The 22,724-nt window shown below is 42.0% G+C and overlaps 3 protein-coding genes across 4 annotated transcripts; 1 reads left to right on the top strand and 2 right to left on the bottom strand.

The window, feature by feature from the left end:
* Positions 1-336: 336 nt before the first annotated feature.
* Positions 337-5,557, bottom strand: LOC106639622 (uncharacterized). The gene is made up of 7 exons (XM_014353320.2): positions 3,051-5,557; positions 2,277-2,722; positions 1,472-1,957; positions 1,247-1,396; positions 918-1,064; positions 637-840; positions 337-560 (listed from the first exon to the last, which is right to left on the bottom strand). Exons 1-7 carry the CDS (start codon positions 5,284-5,286, stop codon positions 516-518), a joined length of 3,714 nt encoding a protein of 1,237 aa, XP_014208806.2. The 5' UTR covers positions 5,287-5,557; the 3' UTR covers positions 337-515.
* A 2,532-nt stretch (positions 5,558-8,089) lies between these two features.
* On the top strand, positions 8,090-14,571 carry LOC106639624 (uncharacterized). Of its 2 annotated transcripts, none has more exons than XM_014353324.2 (16): positions 8,090-8,795; positions 9,199-9,314; positions 9,401-9,616; positions 9,706-9,824; positions 9,966-10,215; positions 10,292-10,686; positions 10,790-10,999; positions 11,094-11,862; positions 11,938-12,321; positions 12,405-12,788; positions 12,913-13,056; positions 13,141-13,237; positions 13,311-13,390; positions 13,470-13,644; positions 13,734-13,930; positions 14,017-14,571. In XM_014353324.2, the coding sequence occupies exons 2-16, from the start codon at positions 9,240-9,242 to the stop codon at positions 14,128-14,130; spliced, it is 3,609 nt and encodes a 1,202-aa protein (XP_014208810.2). In that variant the 5' UTR covers positions 8,090-8,795; positions 9,199-9,239; the 3' UTR covers positions 14,131-14,571. The 2 variants fall into 2 exon arrangements, with proteins under 2 accessions (XP_014208810.2, XP_089452810.1); XM_089596684.1 differs by having other exon boundaries at positions 8,121-8,146.
* Positions 14,572-14,679: 108 nt separating this feature from the next.
* On the bottom strand, positions 14,680-21,686 carry bmm (brummer). Its single transcript, XM_014353321.3, has 12 exons — positions 21,073-21,686; positions 18,448-18,560; positions 18,236-18,355; positions 17,980-18,168; positions 17,813-17,896; positions 17,543-17,722; positions 17,291-17,466; positions 16,691-16,854; positions 16,471-16,555; positions 16,268-16,367; positions 15,822-15,978; positions 14,680-15,711 (listed from the first exon to the last, which is right to left on the bottom strand). The coding sequence occupies exons 1-12, from the start codon at positions 21,230-21,232 to the stop codon at positions 15,692-15,694; spliced, it is 1,548 nt and encodes a 515-aa protein (XP_014208807.2). The 5' UTR covers positions 21,233-21,686; the 3' UTR covers positions 14,680-15,691.
* Positions 21,687-22,724: the final 1,038 nt, after the last annotated feature.

The raw sequence follows: 22,724 nt of genomic DNA, 5'->3' as shown, positions 1-22,724 counted from the left end.
TTTTTTTTTTTTTTTGATTATAATTAATTTCTCATATTTGATTGTAAATCTGAGAAATACCGTAAAATTAATAAAATATGTACATAGAAATGTTAGTTTAACATCAGCTACAATATTCACTCCCATATTAAATCCGTAATCTTCGCCTCTGTGCCCTCTGTGGTTCAATGAATATGTTATGTATAATGAATAATTTATATTTGTCCTATTTAAACAAAATATCGAGAGACAGGCAAAGGGCAGCCCACTTAGCTTTTTTTTAAATAACTACAGATAATACGAAAGGAGCCGAAAGGAGAAGGAAAAGTAAGGGATCCAAAAGTATGAGGGAAAATATAAGATCACACGGAACAGTTTATTTATACATAATACGCAATTCCTACTGAGTAATACAAAAATACTCAAATAACATTAATTATACTTTTTTTTTTCTTTTTGTTTCATTAACATGATTTTAGACTTTAGATATATAACGAATTGGAAAAAACAATACTCTTAACGTTTGATCGTTTTTTTTACTCTCTTGATGACGAAAATCTTCCATACTCCTGACTAAATGGCTGTAAATAAAAGAAAAAGTTATGATAAGAAAAATTATTTTTTACATCTACATATTTCAGTGAAATTTAAACTCACCAGCCTCTGGATGGCGTCATATATCTCGCGATACCATTCGGCTATTACTAACGCGTTGTCACACTGTATAAGAACTTGCAGTCCAAGTAAAGTGTTAATGAGATAAACGTTTTTCCTATTACTCAATTTTTCTCCGGGTTCTATGAAGGCACCGTTTAAGTCTATTGATATGTCAGGTTTAGCTGCGGCTAATGGGTCCATTTTCTAAAATTTGACATTAAATTAACTTTTCGCATCGTTTTGCAGTATCTTAACATTTCTTTTAGTAGTTAAAAAAGTACCATAGCTGCGTAGGTTTTAGCATCTTTGAAAAACAACAAAAATAATTCCGACAATACAGCGTAAGAGGTGCTCCAAGCTTTTCGTAGCTTTTTGCCATTTTCGGTCGTTATTTTTGTTTTGTTTATTACACCTTCTTTAAGGATGCACTGTAAAAAATAAATTCAAGTTGTAGGTCGATTCTAAATTCAATAAGTTGAGATAAAAATATAAAAATCAACAAAACATTTGTAATTTTTTAAAATATTGAACCAAGGCTGACCAAGTCGTAAGTGTCGGACACGGAGTCTAGTCTCATCCCACTAGTTAAAAAGCTCGACAAAAAACGTACCATGTTACCGTCAAAAAGTTGCGGCCAATCACCATTCGATATGGTCCTAACGCGATTTTCCGTAGTAACTGACGGAAGAGCCCAGGACGACTCGTTGCTGTTTTCTTCGAAAAAGTATATTTTACCCTCTTCGTCGTTGGAAGAAAACCACTAAAATAAATATAAAAACAATATATTATTAGACTATTAAATAAGGAGAAAAGAAAAAAAAGCGTCAATTCTCACCTTGTCTCCTTGCTCGTTAACAAAGCATACGCGCTTAGCAATGTGATCGTACGACTGTGTCCAGCCTGGCGGCAGGTCAATGAGGTTCTCAAGACTGCTGTCTCGCACGCGTGACGGACTAGCCGAGGAGCAAGACGTTGAACTAAGGATCATTTCGTCCGAAAGGCTACGACTGAGATCATTGACGTTCCCGTCGGAGAGCGAGATATTGTGATGCTTGGGAGTCGAGTGCTGCTGCTGCTGCTGCTGCGGGAGCTGGGCCTTGCCGGAGGCGGGAAAGGTTTTGTACTGCAGGAACTCCTCGCTGCCGCTGTCCGACGTGCGCAGTAGGGTTTTGAAGCCAATCGCGGTGCTGCGCTCGATGTCGATTTCGCTGAGCTCGTCGAGGCTGCTGTCGCACATGGCTGGCTGATGCGCGCTTTGCGGCTGGATTCGCCGCTTGGCCGGAATCGGCCGACCGATTAGACGCTCGGTACTCGCTGCCGGCTGAAACGTGTATATCTTATCAAAACGAATCTCAACAGCTCATTATCGATGGTGTGACATTACACCGCGCCGTACTCGGTCACGGACAAAGATCAACAAAATGATTTTGACCTCCTTTATTAGTAGGCAGTGAAAACTTAGAAAAACGCGGCCAAAGTGCGCGAACCACACAGTATATTGTATAGATGTACAATGTAGGTTAAAATGATCTAATTATCGTGTTAAATGCTCATTCGGCCAACAAAAGCTTTGAACGAGCACTTCGATGTGTTTGTCGACCCATCCAATTAGAGAAGAAAATAAATGACCATGCACCAACCGTGAGATCGGGAGCGGACTGTTTGATCCGCCTGAGCGACTCCTTGGACCTGAGCTTAGGTACGGGCTTGTACCTCCTCCGGGAGTCAGCCTCGTCCTCCTTCTTCTCGTCCGAGCAGTCTAGATCTCCTAGGCTTCTCGACTTGCGCTCAAGCTTGCTGTACCTCGAGCGCTCGGCGCGCCCATCCTGGACGGGCTCCTGGCGAACGACGAGACTGCAGCGGGCGTACTTTCGCTCGACCACGAGCGGCGCCTCCCGAGCGACCCTCTGACCCCCCTGCGACGGCGAAAATATCTCCATGTGGCTCGCGCTACTCGGGTTCCGCCTCGGGACTCGGTCCACGCTGTCCCGGCGGCGCGGGTCGCGCTTGTTCAGCGCCCCGTCGCTCTTGGAGCGGCGCTTGTAGAGACGCAGCGAGTCCTGGCTGAGCGTCGTCGTCGGGCAGTCTGTAAAACAATTTGGCAATCCTCATCGATCGAAAATATTATAGAGAGAGTGAGCGCTTTTTTTTTTTTCATCACCATTATTATTGCTACATCTGGGGCACAAGAGATTAGTCGATCGAGTGAAAAATTTAATGAGCCGCGCGGATCGTTTATAAATAAAGCGGCGGCTCGGCTAGTTGAGGATTCTTATCTCGCGCGCGACACGTATTTTCTACGTGCCGTGGTTTTTTAATGCAAACTGCTTCTCTGGAGTATTTTCTTTTTTTAACTCTCTTCGATCGAGCTTTTGGGAAAAGCCAAGGAGGGGCGAATAAAAAGGAAAACTTGCCCAAATCCAGACCGGACTGTTGTCTCTCGGCGTCGGCGGCGGCGTTGGCCGGCAGGAACTTGATCTCACTGGCGAGCTTCTCGAGGGACGGAGTCAGCTGTATCTTCTCCCGAAAGTCCTTGCTCGGCATTTTGAGGGCACAGGGCACCCGGTCGCGCCTCACGCGCAGCGAGATGTTGGAGTACGAGGGTGGCTCCTCGTCCGTCTGCTGGTGTCGGTGACGTTGCTGCTGCTGCTGCTGCTGCTGCTGCTGACTCCGGGACGTTTTCTCGTTGTCGTTGAGGATGTTTGCCTCGTTGTACTCGTCCAGCAGCTTAGGCGACCTCGCGGTCGGGCTCTTCGGAGCTTTGATCATACTAGAGCGCGGTGGCGGCGGAAAGTGAAACACCTTGTTGCGTTTGTACGCGTTTACTGCCGTGTGGTGCTCGTTGTCTTTGGTACTTTGCTGTTCGTCCTTGTCGATGTTGTTGTTGTTGTTGTTGTTGTTGTGACTCTGCGATTCTAGCTCTGGGTCCAAGAGATTTACTTGTATCTCGGCGTTCTCGAAGCGCCGCGAGTTATTCATTTCGTGCAATTCCTGGGCCAGTTGGCAGGGTCCGGAGACCCCCTTCTCCTCGTCGCTCCCGTTCCTTGCTGCAGCCTTGGAGTTCGAGGACGACGACTGCATCAATTCCGACATGAGGGTCTCTATGGCCCACATTTTTCTCTTGTCGTTTATCAAGAGCCGGTCTTTATCCTTGGACGGTGACTCTTTATCCTGATCCTTACTGGGAACAGGTTTTTCGGGTACTGTTGCTGGTGCATTATCTACAGGTTTATCGGCACAGGGTGATTTTTCCGGTTCGCCCGTGTCTGCAGCGCGTACAACTGCAGCTACGGATTTACCGAGGGCACTTGTGGACTTTTGGTCGGGCAAAGACCGTGAAAGCTTTCTTGGACCCTTACTGTCGACGACGCTCCCGATTACCGTCGCCACAGACTGTTGTTTAACTTCCACGGCATTATTATTATTATTAATATTATTACTATTAGTATTACTATTATTATTATTATTGTTACTACTACTACTGTTTGTACTCCCTTGTAAATTCGGCGAGGCGCTCCGCCTCTTCTGCGCGTCCTCTTTGATTTTCGCCAACGACACAAACTGAAAGTTACTGTCAGCAGTAGCAGCATTGGGTCTCTTGGGCACGATCTCGGGGTGAAGTTTGTTTTTAAAAATGTGTCCCGAGACCTTCTCCCACTTGCTATGTATGTTCTCGAAGCTGGAGCTCTGCTCCGGCTCCTCCACTTGGTCCACGTGTTTACCACTACTACTACTGCTGTTGTTATTGTTATTGTTGTTGTTATTGCCTACTGTATTATCTACCTTAGCGTCTAAGACGATAGTTTTTTTCAAAATCACTTTGTTTGCCAATTCCTCTTGAAAAGGATTGAGCAGCTGCGCGTCAGCCGCCGTGTTTTTCATGTCCCTGCCGAAGCACATGCCGAAAGCAGAGCCGTCCTTGTGCTTGGCTGAGGGCACGAGGGCCCCTAAAATCGACCTTCCACCCGCAACTCCACCGCTCGACGTCGCGCTACTGGAAGTCTCCTCGGTGCTGTTGTCCACCGACTTCTTTCTCTGGCTTTTGACAACCTTTGGAGGCTTGGACTTGTTGACGTCGCTACCGTGGGAGGAGCCGGTCAGGTTGCCGGACAACTTTTTCATGACGCTCCTGAAGGAGTCGTGGGCCTTCCTGGTACTGCTGCTGCTTGGCTCCTTGTTGGGCTCATCGCTGCTGGAATGTTGCTGGGCTGTAGTTGCATTACCGCCACTTATACTGCTGTTGTTGCTACTGCTGCTACAGCTGCTACTGACAGTCCCATGGTGTTGTTGTTGTTGCTGGTCATTCGGCAAGACAGTGGAGGAGGAGGTAGGCGGGGACTTGCTAAACATCTTGTCCTTGTCGACGTAAAACCTCGTGCTCTCCGGTAGGATATCCTCCGGAGGTGCCTCGACGACGTAGCCCGTGGGCACGTAAAAGGTGATCTGCTCGGGCACGAAGAAGTTGCTGCTGCCGACTAGATCGGCTGGCCTGACGACCTGCCACCAGTCGTCGTTAGTCTTGTGGAGGAGTACCAGCCGCTCGTCCTTTATTATGCGCACCCGTTTGCCCCGGGTCTCGTACTCAAAGTCATAGAGTACCCGCAGTCTGACGCGCTCGCTTGTCGTTCCCCTCGTCGTGCCCTGCTGCATGACTCGCACATAAATAACAATGCCGCGATCCCGATGCTGATGGTGCTGAAGGCGCGGCACTCCTCATCACTACACTTGATTTTGGAGACGTACGTGTACGTGTTTGCTACTTAGCTTTCAAGTGAATATATTTCATCCGCTGCACTGCAGTTGTTCGGATCCCACAGCATCTCACAAGAATGCCAGAGATAAGTCAATATTCCTGTTGTTTTATCAACTTACTCCCGCCACACCTGTTAGCGCACCCCAATGACAATTACCTCATGCGATTGCGATAGGACTACAAACGCGCACACACGATATGATTAGAATGATAAAATAAATCGGTTGGACGATCAACAGGCATACCTATAAGAGTACATGTAACGTACATACGTACACGACGATATCGAGAGAGTGTATGACGAGATGATGATGGTGATGATTGAGCTCCTTAAGATGCACACTATTGCGAGCTGTAATGCAAGTTCTTGTACTTTTTATAAGTACTGTGTATTACGAGAAGGAATGACGTTCGTCACGCCCTGCTCTCTCGCTCGCTGCCTCGCTCTCTGTTTTTTTTTTTTTACCCATACCAACACGGGACGAGCGTCCAACTACTGCAATTACACCCAACTGACCGAAGACCGAACACGTACAATTGCTTCTACTATTCTACTCACTGTACTGAGAACACTGAGATTATATGCATATAGGACACACAAATATAAACATTTGCCACTTGCCATAGCATACTGTCAGCAGCAGAGCACTGGTTTTTTAAAAATCTTTTTTTACTTTCTGCGTCTTTTGTCATTTTTGCGCGTTGTCGCTTTTGATTGATGGTCGGAGTGTCGGACAGGTCGGGTTTTTTTGTTTTTTTTTTCTCATCAACTGATGATGTGTGAGTGTGTCATTATACCTACAGCGAACAAGGGAATTCCCCGACGAGGTTAAGTGATGTCGATCAGGAAATCGGTTTTTTTTATCAACGATCGGCTAGAACGGCGCCTCCGCGATCAGGGATTACCTACATATATATATATATACTGCAGTTGCAGAGATTCAGTTAGCGCTGTTAATTCGGCGCTTCCGGTACAATATGCAGTACACCTGTCGATTTTCGGATCTTGTGTATATGTGGAATTTAAAATGTGTGTGTGATTATGCAGTTTAGCTTAAATTAATTAGCTTGTGAGTAAACATTTATATTACGGAGGCTTTCAAAAAAAAATGTCAAACCCATTTGTATATACGTTCGGATTTTTTCAACTTTCGAGTCAGAATTCATATTTACAACAAGTGTACTAATAATATTAAAAAAAAAAAGAAGAGTGCCCCCCCCAAAAACAACGATGGTTATCATTTGTTGCACCACTGATTCCTATATATAGCACATATATTCAAAACTACACGTGTAGTACTGAAAAATTTCGGGGTTTCCCACGTATCGAATAATATTGTTCATTGTGAGTCGTACAGATATAATAATTATCGTTTTTTAAAGATTCGTATAAAACAGCAATGACATTTCGATCCAACAGTACAACGACAGAATCATTATGTAAATTTTACAATAGAACAACAGTCATTTTTTTGCCGCGTTTGGCACTTTCAAAGAAAAATATTAATAATTATCAACGTGTGGGGTGTAAAACACATATACACAGACACATACGTTCAATTACAATGTATTGTTTATCCAATTGTTTATGTTTTTTTAAATACACGCCAATAATTTGCTGCGATTTGCCATCATCACACCGCTGTTTTCACTAAAATCGCAGTTTCCGATGTTCGCATTTTTCATCAATGAGCGCGAGATAAAGAAATTAACTGTAAGTGCTACTTGCATATCTAATATTAATTTGTTGTTAAACGTTTATCGTGTACTCTATAAAATAAACAACAAAAAATAATAATAACCCAAGTTTCATCATCCAAGACAAAAGCGCTTTAATCGCCTTTTTACCAATAATTTGAGATATGGCGCAAAGCACGTATAGTTTTTAATTTGTTTTCTTGGCCGGAAAAATTAAAATCACATCGAATAGGCGCGGATTCTAAACAACTTTGGAAAATGTTGACGGTGATGTGTATGTACCTTATGTACTTTTCCATAATTCTCAATGGTTTGTTTTGTACATAGTTTACCTTTTCTCACACTTGTATAATTTTCATATAAATAGACATATTACGTACAACTCCACCGTTTCAATAAAATAAACGAGTGGTTTCCAACACCTATCGATTGTAAATCAAAGTCGCAACCCCATTGAGTCCAAAAGTTGAACGCATTAGTAGTGATTGTAAAATAAAAGTAGTAGGTAACGGGTGAGTGGAGAGAGACGACGAGGTAAGAATTAAAGGGACCAGAGGATCTTACGAGTGTATATGTAAGGAGAGATGACGTGTGGGTGAAAAAAAAAATTGTTTTCACCGAATCGCAGCAAACAATCGGCAAAAAACAGGGAAAAGAGAGAGCAATTTCAGTAGCAGTTTGCCACATGATGTGTGAGAGTGTAGAGAGAGTGAGCTGACGTGTTATATGTGTGTTGGAAAAGAAAAAGGAGCCAAGCCACCCCTCGTGTATTCGCCTCTCTCGCATCACTTGCCCAACATTTTGCCCACCCTTCTCTCTCTCTCTCTCGTTCTCTATCGTGCGAACGTGAAAGCTGCGGAATTAAAGAGAGGAAGAGAAAAAGAGACACAAAACACAGCAGTAGCAGCTTGCCTACCTACCCTACCTATATAGTACCTACTACTGCTATACAGTGCTACTCGGTCGGTCGGTCGGTCACACACATAAAGCAAACAGCAGCGACGACGATTGTCATGCGGCCCTCGTCCCCCTCGTCCCGTTAAAAGGACAAAATAAAAGGTGCTCTCGTGCGTTAGTATAAAGCCGTGCGTGGTACTTAATTTTTCGTTAATGAGTGCGTGTTTAAGTATACACCCCAAGTACAAAGTGAAAAGTGGTGCATTTTGATATACAAAACGGAGTAAGAGAGGATATATATATATATAGTGTATATGTGTAGTGTGTGTTGTATACTCTTCTGCTCCTCTCCCATCGTATAATACCTACTTGACTTCTATCGTCAGTCGGAGAGCTAGTCCGTCTATATACACATTAGCACCTATTACTGTGTCTGTCTAGCTGGCGGTTATCCTTTTGCTTTGATTAATCAAGCACTCGGCGGCGTCCTGGCCTCGAAATTCGGCCCCGATTGCGCTGGACAGCGTCTCGTCCTTCAAGCTCGAGGTTATGTTGGGGGAACCCAGCAGCAGCAGCAACTCGTTATACTCCGCCGTTCTCGTGTCATCGTCGCCGCTGTAACAGCTCGTTCAGCTGCTGCTGCTGCTGCTGCTGCTACTATTTGTGCTCTTCCTGATGGTTAATGTTCTACCAATTATTGTCCTGCAGTTGCTCCTGTAGTAAAATAGTACACATCTGCAGTACTAAATCTTACGCTGATGAAAGCGATTATTTTTCTCAGCGCTGCTACCTTCAGCAGACAACATTAAAGGTAAGGTCGTGCTTTGTTTTTGTCATTTGTTGTTGTCTTTTTCTTCTTCATCTAAGTATACTTATCACTCTGCTCCTTATTGGCGTTCTCGGTTTTTTAATGATTTGTTGTGCACCATCGAGAGTCGACCCTTTAAAACTCATGGCTTTCTTTAACACGACTGTCGCGCGTATAGCAATTTCGGAAAAGTTAAGCGACCCGCTTAGATTTACGTTCTGTTTAATTTGACCAGTTCGTCAGTCAGATTCCTTTGGGTTCCTAAATTGTGATCGTTTTGGTTTGTTATTTTAATGAAAATCGTCACTTTTCATTGAGATTTCGACGGTTATCAGAGTACGAAGAACTTTGTTTACGTTCGCGTCGCCTGTATAGAAATATCAAAGTGAAATTTATCATGTTCCAGAATCTAAAAGACTTTTTCTACACGGTAAGATATGATGCTGGATGTCGGATTTGGATCAGTGCATCATGATGGTCGAGCCACCTTTTAGCTTAGAGGACGCTTGTAGACAGGCTCAGGTACGTAATGGTGATTTTTTTTCTCAATCGCATCTTTTTGCACAACTCTTCTAGATAATTGATTGATTGATTGTGCGATTCTACAGGAAATGATAAATCAGGTTTCACGAAATCAGATAGACGTTCAAGGACAGGTTCAAGGTACTCCGAACATTACCCTGGATAACCTTTCAAGGTCAGCAGCAGTAATAAGCCAAAAAAAAGAGCAGAGTTACTCAAAGGTCAATATTCATTCCAAACTCGCAAAGCTGTACTTTGAAGAACTTTGCAAAGCCTCCCAAGGAACGCCAGATTCTGTTTTGGTAGGTTGAATAAGTAAAACTGAAGAGAAAAAAAATCAGAAACACAGCTCAAAGAATTTGATTACTAAACGATTTTCCGTTCAATACAGAATAACCTTGAAAGTGATAACGATCTACTGGGACGTTTAGTACAAAAAGACGGATTGCAAACTTTGATTGTTAATCTCTTCGCTGGTAATAAAGGTTACTCTTTAGCTGTCAGAAATAGGTAAGAAATAATTTATCATTATTCATTACGTTAACTTACTTTTTTTATTTCCTTAATTATAGATGTTTGAAATGTTTATCTGAAATTAATTTGATATCATATACTAAATTTAAAATTCTACCGCTTTCGTTTCTTCTCTAGTCACAAGGGAATCCAATATGACCAAAACACATCGGTATCGGAAACTCAGCTGATGGGCTACGAACAGGGTGAAATTCTCACCTGTATCGATAATGGCCAATTACCTGCAACGCTGGCCGAACAGCTAGAAGTAAATCACTCTCATTTGTTTCATGATGGTTGTATCATTGCCGAGGTACGCGACTATCGCAAAGCTTACCCCCACAACAAACCAGATGTACATCATGTTCTTCTTAAACCCAGCACACAGGTGTGTATTGGTCGAAAACCATTGAAAAATTTCACACTCTGATACAATGTTGGTATGTAATGATAATTTCGTCCAGAGCGTCTTGTCGGATGTATCAACGCTCACCAGCGATGGTGATTGGAGTCACGAGGAGCGACTTCTATTGGAATCGCGAATAGTGGCAGCCACACAGGGGCCATTGTGTCTCGATCCTGATCCAATACCGAGCCTGGCAACGACTCGCTTGCGTCAGTCGAAAGCTCTATTGGCTGATCATCAGTTAATGCGCCAGGCCAAAAAGTTTTCACAGGTCACAGTCAACCGCAAGAGGAAACTCGAGCAGTTGGCACAGCCGGAAGGCATAACCATACAGGATCTCATGCAAACGATTCGGGCTAAACAAAAATGGCCAGTTACCGGGACAGACTGTCCACCACCTTCGTTAGTTATGCCTCCTCTCCCAGCTCCAAATACTCCAGTGGACGTTCTAAGGTGAGATACTTTTATTTCTGGGTTTAAAAAAGTATGCAAGGTGTACATATATATTTATATGTATATATTTTTTTAATGATATTTATAATCTTATCTTCCACAGATACGCGAAAGCTTATGAACTGCCACGGGAAACAAAAGACTGCCTTCCACAACTCATCGAAGAATACATATTAGAAACTGAAAGAGGTCAAGGACGGATTTATCATATAAAATTATCCATCCTGCAAAGACCTTCAAACTCCGAGTACCTGGGCGAACTTTTTGTAGATATCGATTATAGAGAAGGTGAAAAGAAGGGCTCGTCCTGCAGGTGAAACAAGTTTATCCATTGGATTGATCAGTTTAGAAACTTGATACACATTTTTTTATTTAACTAATGTCATTTCTGTCATCAATGCTTTTAGATTTACTTTGGGCACGCGAGCTCAAGCGAACCACTACATCCAACAATTCACGGAAATCTTTACGGAGGAGGGCAGAAAAAACGTCAAGATACAGCACGTTGTACCGGGCCAGCCTCCGCGGGTTACTTGTACTCCGGGAATGCAACGAGCTCAGCAGCAGCAGCAGCAGCAACAACAACAGCTGCAACAACAACAACAACAACAGCAGCAGCAGCAGCAAATTCCAAATGCTCAGAGGGTTCACCAACAAATAAAGGCCCAACTGGTCGCTCAACAGCTGCAACAAGCTCAGTCGCAACGTGTTGCGCAGCATATCTTATCGCGGGCTCAGGGTCAGTTGAACAACTTGACTGGTGGTCAGTTAAGCACTCTTGCGGGTCAAGTTGCCAACTCTATCAAGGCAATGTCGGAAGCGGCAGTCGTGTCCAACGCAAGGCAACACGTGCAGCAGCCAACAGTCACCAGCTTGGTCAACTGTTTGGACAGTGTGGCTCAAAACATTCCTGGTCTTGTGCAAAACGAACCCGTAACCGTGAACGTTGACCAAACCATGGCTGGTGCCTGTAACACAGTGACGCAGCGTATTGCTCCTGTGGCGGCGACAGCGGCTTCACTGGCTGGTCAGACACTAGACGGTACAACGACAGGTACCGTCACGATGGCCATTCCGGATATGGCACCGTGCAATGGCTCTCCTGGTATTTTAGTCTTCCAACAGAAACCCACGGCTGTCATTGCTCCGAGCAACTCTTCCAATGTTCCAGTATTGGTAGGCTATTTGCCAATTGGTTACAACTGTTATTATTTTACAAGCCTTTGACGTTTGAATTATTTCAACTTTCAGCAAGCACAACTGCAAGCGGGAACTTTAAATAATTTGGCCGACGCGAGCAATCACAATGACGCAGCACTCCAAAGGAACTCGAGTCAAGCTATAAATGCTCTTGCGACCTCCCTTATGAATTCTGCCCAGCAGTTTACACAGCAACAAGCAGCTGCAGCAGCAGCAGCTGCTTCCATGAACAATGCTGCTGCTGCTGCTGCTGCTGCTGTTGCAGCTCCGAAACCAAATAGCAACGCTGCAATTCTTAGCCTTCTGAACAGTAGCCCTGCCAACATGACCCAACAAAAGAATCAATCGCGTAGGATATCTTTAAGTACTGCCTCGATACCCCAACGAGTACTTAGTCACGGCAACGTGATAACCGTTCCAAGCACAACGGGACAGGTGAGTCTTTTTTTGCGATTAACTTGATAAATTTTGATAAAGTAAGAAAACCAAACCAACATGTTTTAATTTTCGTTACGCAGGTTCGAGTAAGTTTTAGTTCGGCCTTAGCAGCTAATCAGTTGACGAAACAGCAACCAGTCAAGGCAACCGCAGTCAGACTGGCTCGAATGCCGGATGCCACGTCAACATTGGGCATGTCGATGCCTGGACTGTCGGCCCTACTGGCTGGCACTCCTACCGAAGATAACCCAGTACCTGGTATTACTACAGCCTCCTCGCTGTTCGAGAGGCTCACGGCATCGTCGACTAATCAGAGTAGTCAGCCGGCGAGTCCCATGACTAGTCCACCGCCCGCGACACCACCCACGCAATCCGTTCAGCAGCAGCAAACGACGAACGTTAATCTTCAAGGTGTTAACCTCGCTAGTCTACCAAATTCTATTAACGGTCTTCAAAACGTTCAGGCAAGTTTGCTATTTCTCGAAAAAAAAAAAAAAATAAAAAAATAAATAAATAAATAAAAAAAAGTTCAGTGTTGGATGGTTGAAAAGTAATTTAAAAAATATATGTATTATCCTTCAACCACAGGTTTCTATTCCCGGTTTATCACAACCTATTACCATGTCTCTGAACGTCTCGGCGGCAGCTGGCGGTAATGTTGTCACGCCGACTGGCGTCATAGTTTCTCTTCCAATATCGTCGGCAACCAATACTTGTTCAACTGTATCTAGTGTAAGACTTTTCAACCTAATGTGACTTTTTTTTTATTGATACGACCCTTTTCATCACCGAATGTATTACCTGCTGCTTTTGCAGATGGTACCTGCGACAGTTGTCACGAGTGCTGTAGCCGGAAATACATCAACAGTAGTTATAACTAATCCTGCCAATGCTCATTTATCGTTACCAATCGGTAAGACAAATCATCTCTATTATTACCTGTTTTTCGTAATGTATAAGTTAATATTATAATTGTTATCGTTTAGCACAATTAATCCCTTCCGGAGTAAAAGGTTTAACCCAACAAAATATACGTAGTAATAATGCTGCTGTCACTCTCTCTCAGGTAGCGTATCTTTTTAATAAAACTCCGAATCACCTCTGAATAAGAAAAATGTTATAAATCTATTATCACGGATCCTCAGGGAGGACAGGCTATTCAACTTGTTGGATCTCAAAGGTCAAGACTGGGTCAGTTGGCGCGTCAGGTTCAGTCTAATCAAGCCAAATCCTTGTCAAACCAGCTGATGGTTTCGAAAGCCGTTACGGCAAATCAGCTCGTATTATCTAGAAATAAGCAAATCCTTACTCCGATAATGGGTGAGTCATCGCATTAATTTATCGTATTATTTTTTTTATCATTAACAATCAAACAAAAAACTACAATCAAACACATTGATAAAAAACAGTAGCAGCTTCAAAGCCAATGTTGATGGCAACTCAGGCGGGCACTTCTCCATCACAGTCTGGGTTATCAGGTGTTACGAATAAGCAGACTCTACTGGCCAAGTCTCTACATGCTAGGTCTGCGACAGCTGCTACGATAGGGCAGTGCAACACTCAGGCACAGGCTCTCAACGCAGTAGCTGGTTTGTCTCAGCAACAGGTGAGGCAATGAGTCCAATTAACACGATAAATGATGAAGAAATAATTTAAATGTCATGATAAAATTGTATCTCGTGATTTGCACAGCTGCAACAGATACAGCAGTGCCTTGCCGCGCAACAAAAGGTAAACGCCTCGGCGACGGGCAGGACGACGCAGATCCAGCCACGAGGCAGCGCTGGCAACGACGACGTACTCTGAGCTATGCTCATAGACAGTGCTATTTTTCTTCTTACTGCACTTCCTTGTGCTCCTCTCTGGGCCGTCGACGGGAGGAAGAGGCAAATAAATGGACTGTCGCCTCATTGTATGGCCTCGAGATTATAAATCGAATGAAGATTATCAATGAACATATTTGTATAAAGTATTTTTTTGCGAGACTCGAAACACAGTTGTTGCGTTGACTGTATCTTCGGAAAACGATTGGAATGAGTGAAAAAAAAAAAAGAGAGTATGAGACAAATGATTATGACGATAAAAAAAAAGTTATCGAAAATCAATTTTTCGCCTCGTTTGTTAAACTCACGTTCATTATGTGTGCGAGAAAAGGTTTTAATTATTGTAGATACATACGTGCGTATACATAAAAAAATATATATATATAAATATATAAATATGATATAAAATTTGTTTTATATTAAAAAGCGTAATAAATATTTCATTTTTATTTATCTTGTTTTTTTTACTCTTCTGTTACGTGTATGTGCCCTGCATGTCGTATGTAACACTTGTATCATAATTTAAAATTTTCACAATTTGGGAGCAATACGTTCGAAACGAATATATGCACATAAGCAGGAGTAGAAGTACTTAATTAGAAAAAAAAAGAAGTATAAGAGAGTGAATTTTATTTTCATATCAATGCTATCATCCAGCATCATCAGCAATATCATTTCGTACTTTGAGAATCATAAAAATGGAATTTCTCTTATGAATGCATTTGAAAAATCTAAAATAAATAAAATCATTTAAAATCTAGCGTCATTTTTATTATAAAATATTAATTTTTTTACATTTTAATGGTAAACTTACACCACAAGTAAATGAAAATATAAATTTAACATTTTTATACAACTCTGAGATAAACGCAGTCTTTATGTTACAAAAATATATATTTATTCTCTTTGATTATTTAAAATTAATGGCGCATAGAAGAACGAGTGCTGGTTTACTCGTTCCTTCTTTTAATAGCTGAAAAATAACTTCAAACAAAGATCAAGAATTTAGAAAAGTACAACATCGTCTTAAATAATAAATCTACAGTATCTATCTTGATAAGTCCTAATACATCAAAACTATAGTTGCAAGTAAAAAATATTTGACTAACAATTGACTAAAAAGATTCTAGAGATTATTTTAAAAATTTGTCACAGTGATACTATTATCTTTACTGTTAAATTATGCTAGCTAATCTATAAAATCGCACGTATAAAAATATACTTATTTGGGTATATTTTTTAAACTGCAGCCTTTGTACATAGTCTAAAATTTTTAGACTCGATATTGTAAAAAAAAAAAAAAAATACTGCATATGCTTTTTTTTACTTCTATTCCGACAAATCTTTAGTTTTCAACTTGAAATAGTTTTATCGCAAAACAATCCTTTCAGTTCAGTATCAAAAATATTTCTTTTAGACTAGCTTATGTAAAACCTACTTTCACACTTTGGTCAATCGTTAAGGAAATTTGAAAGCTACGATTCGTTATCGGGATAAGCTTTTGTTTTTCCGATTCAAAATTAATTGTCCTGGATTCACGGGTTTCATCTAACGTGACTCTCGGCTGAAAAAAAAAAAAAAAAAATTTCAATGAAACTGTCAAGCTTGCTCACACAGTAAAATAACTTATATTCAGAAGCATTCGACCAAAACGGTAATTAATCATCAGCTAACCATCTTGTTGAGCCATCCTCATAATAGCCCGTTTGTCGTCGAATTCGAGTGCCCTGAGTTTGTGTTTCTGATCACCATCGACGACTTCCTTAATGCTAACGTCATTGCCCTCCTCCACGTAATAGTAAGCCATCAGAGTTTCCTGTTTCATGGTAGCCTGCAATTTATAAAGACACGACCTTCACGAATTATTACGTACGAGCTAGTGTGTTCACACACGAAAAGCGTTTTTGACGTCTTAAAGCTCAGAAATATTGCGACTACTAGAGGTCAAAAGCCTTCAAGCTTGTGAATGAGTAACTCTGACTTGTCTTGCTTCGAATGCTTAACTGTAAGTATTCGACAGTTTCTATTCTAGAGTGTCAAGACCTGCAAGCGCAGAAGATTTTTGATCCGCAAAGCAACAATATTTCTTTCTGTGCATGTAATGTTGCTTGCACACGTACTTGCAAAATATTCTCGAAGGTTTCCTCCGTTGTCGGCGTCGTCAGGCTTGACATGTTTATAACGCAATTTGTTGACTGTTGGCAACTGGACCATGATTTTCTAAACATTGTCAGAGATAAAATCAGACATGGAAAAAAAAAATCGAAACTTTTTAAAAAGATATAATAGCGAGGGAAAAACAAAAAAAAAAATCGTTACGTACGCGTCATCGTACTCGAGGGTTAAATTTACATTGGCTTTGTGCTGCTTGTAAATACATTCGTCATTAGACTCGACGCCGTAGATATCTGTACAATGAAATATGTGTATATCATAATGAGTGGCTCGAAAAAAAAAAAAAAAAAATGTATATGACACATAATTATGTTGAAGGGAAAAAGAAAAAAAAATAGATGTATGTCAGTGCATGCGCTTACGCGTACTTGATTCATAATCGTAATCCACGATGTTCACTCTGTACTTGATAGTCGTAGGCATCGGCTGATAACAGACGTTGACGTTTGGAAAAACGAAGCTCAAATTCTCCAAAAAGTACCTTCCCATGTCCACGACGACTTTCTGTATCTTCGGGATGTTGAAGAGGTACCTGAGGAAGAGGAAGGAAAATAAACCATATCCTATACATTGCATTGCATTATTCCCATCGCCACGAGTGCAAAAAGCACAAATGTTGTTGTTGCATTCGCATATTCCGTTATCGAGCTTTTAAAGCGACCGCACGCGTTTCCCGCTTCGATTGACGTAAGCAAACGATCGGTTGGTGTGCTCGTACAATATATATGCGCTATCAGCGGCACTTGGGGAGGGAAAAAGAAAAGAAAAAAAAAAAAAAAAAAAAAAGGAAGAAGAAAAGCTTGACCTATGATATGCGTTTGACGTAGCGCGTCTTACATATACCCACGATCATGCATAAAAGTGGTAAACCGACGTAAATAATAATAATAATAATTCCAAAGAAATTCGGTCAATACATATATATATATATGTATAGATTATACACCCATAAGGATGATTGCCCTTACTTTGTGAACGTGACGTAGACGACGTCGACGGGCAAAGTGTACGGCAAACTCAGCAGCGACAGCAGTCGGACGCTCTTGTGCTTGAAGAGCCAATTGACGATACCCTTGTTGGCCGAGTCGATGGCTTCCTGAAATATCATGAGTATCGTCTCCGGGAGATTGGCCACCGACGCTTCCTGCCGAACGAAACACGATTCACACACATGCGTATCGTAATGAATTGCCCTTTTGGCGAATCGGCTCGTTACATACCTGTCTGTGCATCTTGCACTCCAAACAGTCCGGGTCGTACTCCGAGCCCGGGTCCTCGATGGTCTCCGAAACGACGAAGGTTGACTGCACCGCGAGGCACCGATTGCAGTTAATCAAGTTGTTGCGAGTTAAAAATCTCAAGGCATCGTCGAAGCCCTGCTTGCACATGTTGGACAAAATCTGATGGACAATCAAATATATGTATATATATATATAAATACATCGGCAATACACATGGTTTTAAACCCACCTATGTGAAATGTCTCTCACCTCGGGGTTGGGAGGAAACAGGACTCGGGCGAACCTGTACATGTTTTGCCGGGACAGCTCGATGCTCGTGTTGGCGAGGTTGACCTGCGGGCGATCGGTACGTAGATACAAATTATCTTAGGGGGAGAGAAAACGATAAAAAAAAAAAACACCATTCGTCTTCTTACGTGAAACAACTGCGAAGAAACGTCCCTCGGGCATATGTCGCTCTCGCCGCAAAAGGGACTGATGGTGATGGTGTTCTCGTCGAGGGTCGGCAAGTTGTCGCTGAAGCCTCCGTCCATGTATCGGATGCCGTGAAACCTCGGAGGCAGTAAGCCGCAAAAAAACGGTATGAAGGAACTCGCGAGCAGCGCCTGCAAAACGTTCATTGGGTTTGTTTTTATGTTTTTATTATACATTGTATTTTTTGAAATTGCCAACCTGCACCAAATCGTCTCGGGAATTGAACTGCGAGACTATCACGTTTTTCCCGTCGTACACTCGGGTAAGGGATATGTGAAGTTTTCCACTCACGCGGGTGTGCACGTCCTCCGGCATGAGCTGGAAAACAAGTGTACAGTGTATAACACAGGTACTTTTTGGGTATAATCTAAAAAAAAATCAAGAGACGAGGGGAGTATTAGTCGACTCACTTTTTGGAAGCTCTCCAGGAGGATGTCCTGCACGTTGAAGGAGGGCCGGAAAGGACCGAGGGAGCCCTTTCTCGCTTCTTTGGCCATTTTGAGGACATCGGCCGTCATTTCAACTGCAAAGGAAAAGAACAAAAAAAACCGCTGATCTTGCACAATTGACTGCACCACCAACCACTTTATACGAAAATAATAAACCGAGTAACGGGGGAGATACAAGTCTTTGGAAATAAATGGCACTTTTGTTAATTTGTATTTTTTTTCCCGCATGTACGTACGAATAATAATAACAAATCATTTGTACATGGATGTTGTAATCGCGCGTTGTCGTATGTATATGTATCATAAGGGCTATTATTATTACTATCATCATCGAGTAGGTAGTATACACTATTATGATATACTCGGAATACATGGTATTAAAAAAAACACCTATTTGATGGATAATAGCAGCGATAATTCTCAGTATGTAAGAGTAATCTATCGATGCGCCTTTTACAGCGGCAAATGTGTAATGTGTATATAGGCATATTATTATTGACACTTTGCGGCGATTAAAATGATTAATGATCCCCCCCTTTTTTTATTCGCGTGCTTTATACATACGCACACAAGTAAATCTTCGCTAATACCTACAGATATACGAGAAACAAGTAAAATCTTGGGTTTTCATGTAAGTCTAAACAAAAAAGGTAAACTAGGTCAAACATATAGCTATGCGTACGAGCTGAATCGAAAATTGCATTTATCCATAACGTGTAGAGGAGGGGGCGAGAACCCAATTTTTTTATTTATCGTTTCGTTTATTATATATGTATATTTTTTTTTAATGTCAAATAAACAGTTTATCCGCATCCAATTAGTTATAGCGCGTGAAAATTTATCAGGAAGGCCAAGTACTGGAAAAAAAAAAAAAAAAATGTTTTACTACTTGAATGACGAACGCAAAAATTCAGCGCACCAAGTTCGATAATGTTATCGGTGCACCTGTGTGCATCCCAAATCATTTAATTAGTCACGCGTAAAATTTCCCGACAAATTATCACACGCACAACAAGGGACCGAACAAACAACAAAATCGGTTGATCGGTACATGCAATATTTGTATGGACCCTTCTCACTGTTACAATTTACAATACATGTGTATATATATATACATATGAGGATAAAGAGCGCGTGTCGCGCGCAAGACATGATGACACACACGTGTCGTCACGTGTTATACGTATATACTTCCCCATGTAATATCAGCTGATCGCGGGCAAACGAGAACAGGCCATATCGTCAGCTGTTACACATATAATAATATGGGCGAACATCAAAGACAAGAACAGCTGAGTCAGATAAGAAACCTCCAATGTCGCGTTTATAGTATTAATTCGCTCAATGTTTTTATTGTTAAGGTATACGTATGGGTACAATTTATTCATACATTATGTAGAGTAAAGGGGGGGGGGAATCGGCAAGCTGTCCGATCACACGCATAATATATCGGTCATCTGCCGACCACCAAGGCACCGGGTTGTCTTATGGGCTTATTTGCAATTGTAAGCCGCGCAACTAGCTCTTATTTTATCAAAAGGAGAGCCAAAGGAAGATAACGATGATAAAAGAGCGCGGCTGACCGATGCGTAAGTATATAACCGAGAGAGGCTAGATAAGTCTTTGTTCAAGACCAATGATCTCTCTCTCTCTCTCTCAATTTTTTTTTCTTTCGTCACTCCATATAATCGTTGGAAGAGCGTATAAACGATCGCTTGCAAATATAACGCTTGCATGTACCGATCGTGTCGGGAAACAAAGAGCCCCTTATCTCCCCCCCGTGAATCTGCTTCGTTTCGCCGAAAAATCGAAAACGCCGATCTCTCCCCTACCGAGTTTGCGATCCTTTTTTTTTCCTCCTCCAATTCTAATCGTATTCCATTGAACGCGTGCGTTGGTTTAATCGTTTGCGTATACCGATTTGTTATGAAGCTGCAAGTATAACACTAATAATAATAATAACAATAGGGAAAAAACGGAGAAGCAGAGAGAGAGAGAGATAACTCACCCGCACGCGATTTTCAAGGAAAAGGGAGAGAAAGAGAGGGAGGAGAGAAACACGAATAACATAAAGCAATCTACGTGTTAATTATATGCATATATATGCAACGCGCGAGTTTTACGGCTGTACAGCCCACGTTTCATCGAGTATATACAATACAGTTTATGTACTTTGTTATTGTTAATATTGTGTTGTGCTTATTCTTCATTTTGATGAAAACGTATACATTTCATATCTCATAGGTGTACATACATACATACGCATACGATTCTCTCAGACGCGGATTACTTGCCGATAAGCCCTTCGTGCAACACTTGCGAGGTTTAACTGTTGCGTCAGGATTTTTACGATCCGCGCGACATTTAACGCTCGTACGCAAATAGTACAATCGACAAAGGGAGATCTTCGATGGTATATATATATTATTTCTTACCGATCCCAAAAATCGGCTTCCCATGGTCGTGGGATTCGCGCGTAGGTGGTATTGCAATACAAAATAATACAGAGCGCCAAACCATATGTAAAAAAAAAGACCACGATCAAGTATACCGGTGAAACTCGAAAATAATCGGTAGGGGACTTACCGATGGGCAGATCGCAGAGCAAGCAGCACGCCGCTATGGCCCCGGCCGAGGCGCCGCTTATCTTGTCGAGGAGCAGGTGGGGCGCGTACTGCTTGAAACAAACGGCCACTCCGACATGGTAAATGCCGAGGAAGCCACAGCCAGCGAATGACAGGTTCATGGCTGATGCATATATACGCAGGTACGGAGAGACGCGCTACTGCCTGCTATACTCTTAATTTTATGTCCGGCTCTACTGATCCTCGGTACTTGCCGTGCAAATGTTTTTTTTCTTCTTCTCCTTTTTGTTTTTCAAAAAGCACTTTTTCGATTGAAATACCACGGGTGCCCGCCTGTACAGATGATTTTCGCGACTTTCAAATGTGATACCGATTTCCTCCGAGAGTCGAATCACGAGATAATGTTTTTCGCGGGAAGGGACGGGTGGGAGGAATAAAATTAAAATAAACTGTCAAACTATTCTTTATCTGCGGCAAAATCGTTGAAACTTTGGGCTTTATACAACATATATATTATATCCTGAAAACGATGTGTCGTTGTTCCCCCCTCGGTTAGCTGTGGCACACTGACAACAACAATATCGGCCGATATTACTCCGGCGAATCGCGTCGAGCCTCTACAGACAGAAGTGTCTATCCTACTGTTTTCTCTCTCTCTCTCTCTCTCTTTACTCCCCACCGCTATCTATGCATATATGTATATATACACTCCATTGCGTGTATTATTGTCTGCCTCTTCCCTTGCCACTATAGCAAGTTTATATATACGGAGTAAAAAAAAAAGACACACGTGTGAGCTTATATTTTCTTTTTTTTATAATCCACCTCATAATAAGCATATATTATATGTGCTGTAACTGCAAATAAGCGCTCGTTTCGGAGTTCGTTTATTTCTCAAGGCTGTTACAACATTTCACAGAAAGCTACAGATGCGTTTGTACCAGAAGCGAATAAGGACAACATCGAATATATGATGTCTTGCTCGCTATAGTGTTTTAATTTCTTTTTCGCAATAGTGTGCAGAAAATAGGTGTTTTCCACACTAAAATCGATTTTCCACTAATATCAGTGCGGAAAACACCTATTTTCCTCACACTTATTGCGAAAAAACTTGTACGCAACTCGTGCGGGACGATTTCCCACACTCGTGTGATAGACTCGCGCTCGGTGACGGTAACTCATCACGACTCGAGCGGGAAATCGTCTTTTCCGCACTTGTTACGTAATAGTTATTTACGTTACAAGTGCGGCATAAAAGATTTCCCGCACGAGTTGTGATTGACGCGCACAAGTGATGGCTGGGGTTGACGGGAACGAGTGCCAGTTGAGCGCTTTAGTGCGATTGCAGGGCACGAGTTACTATCGGCCACGAGTGGGAGTCAATCACACGAGTACGGAAAATCGTCCGCACGAGTTACGTACAACATTTTTCGTAATATGTGTGAGGAAAATTGATATAAATAGTAGAATAAGTAATTCAAATAATGGTTTTGAAGCTTATGCACTTTGCATTATTCATCCGTATGAGTTGGATACAATTAATATTAATATAATGAATTTCTGAATTATTAAAAAATAGTTGAAAATAAAGTAAAAAATAATTAACTCACAAGATACGTTGTGCGGGGTCCAGGGGCGGCAGCCCCTGGTGGG

This window comes from Copidosoma floridanum, unplaced genomic scaffold (genome assembly GCF_036245765.1).
Source record: "Copidosoma floridanum isolate Cflo_tuat_1 unplaced genomic scaffold, Cflo_Japanese_pri ptg000030l, whole genome shotgun sequence".
Lineage (NCBI taxonomy): Eukaryota > Metazoa > Arthropoda > Insecta > Hymenoptera > Encyrtidae > Copidosoma > Copidosoma floridanum.
This window is presented reverse-complemented; position numbering and strand designations above follow the sequence as displayed.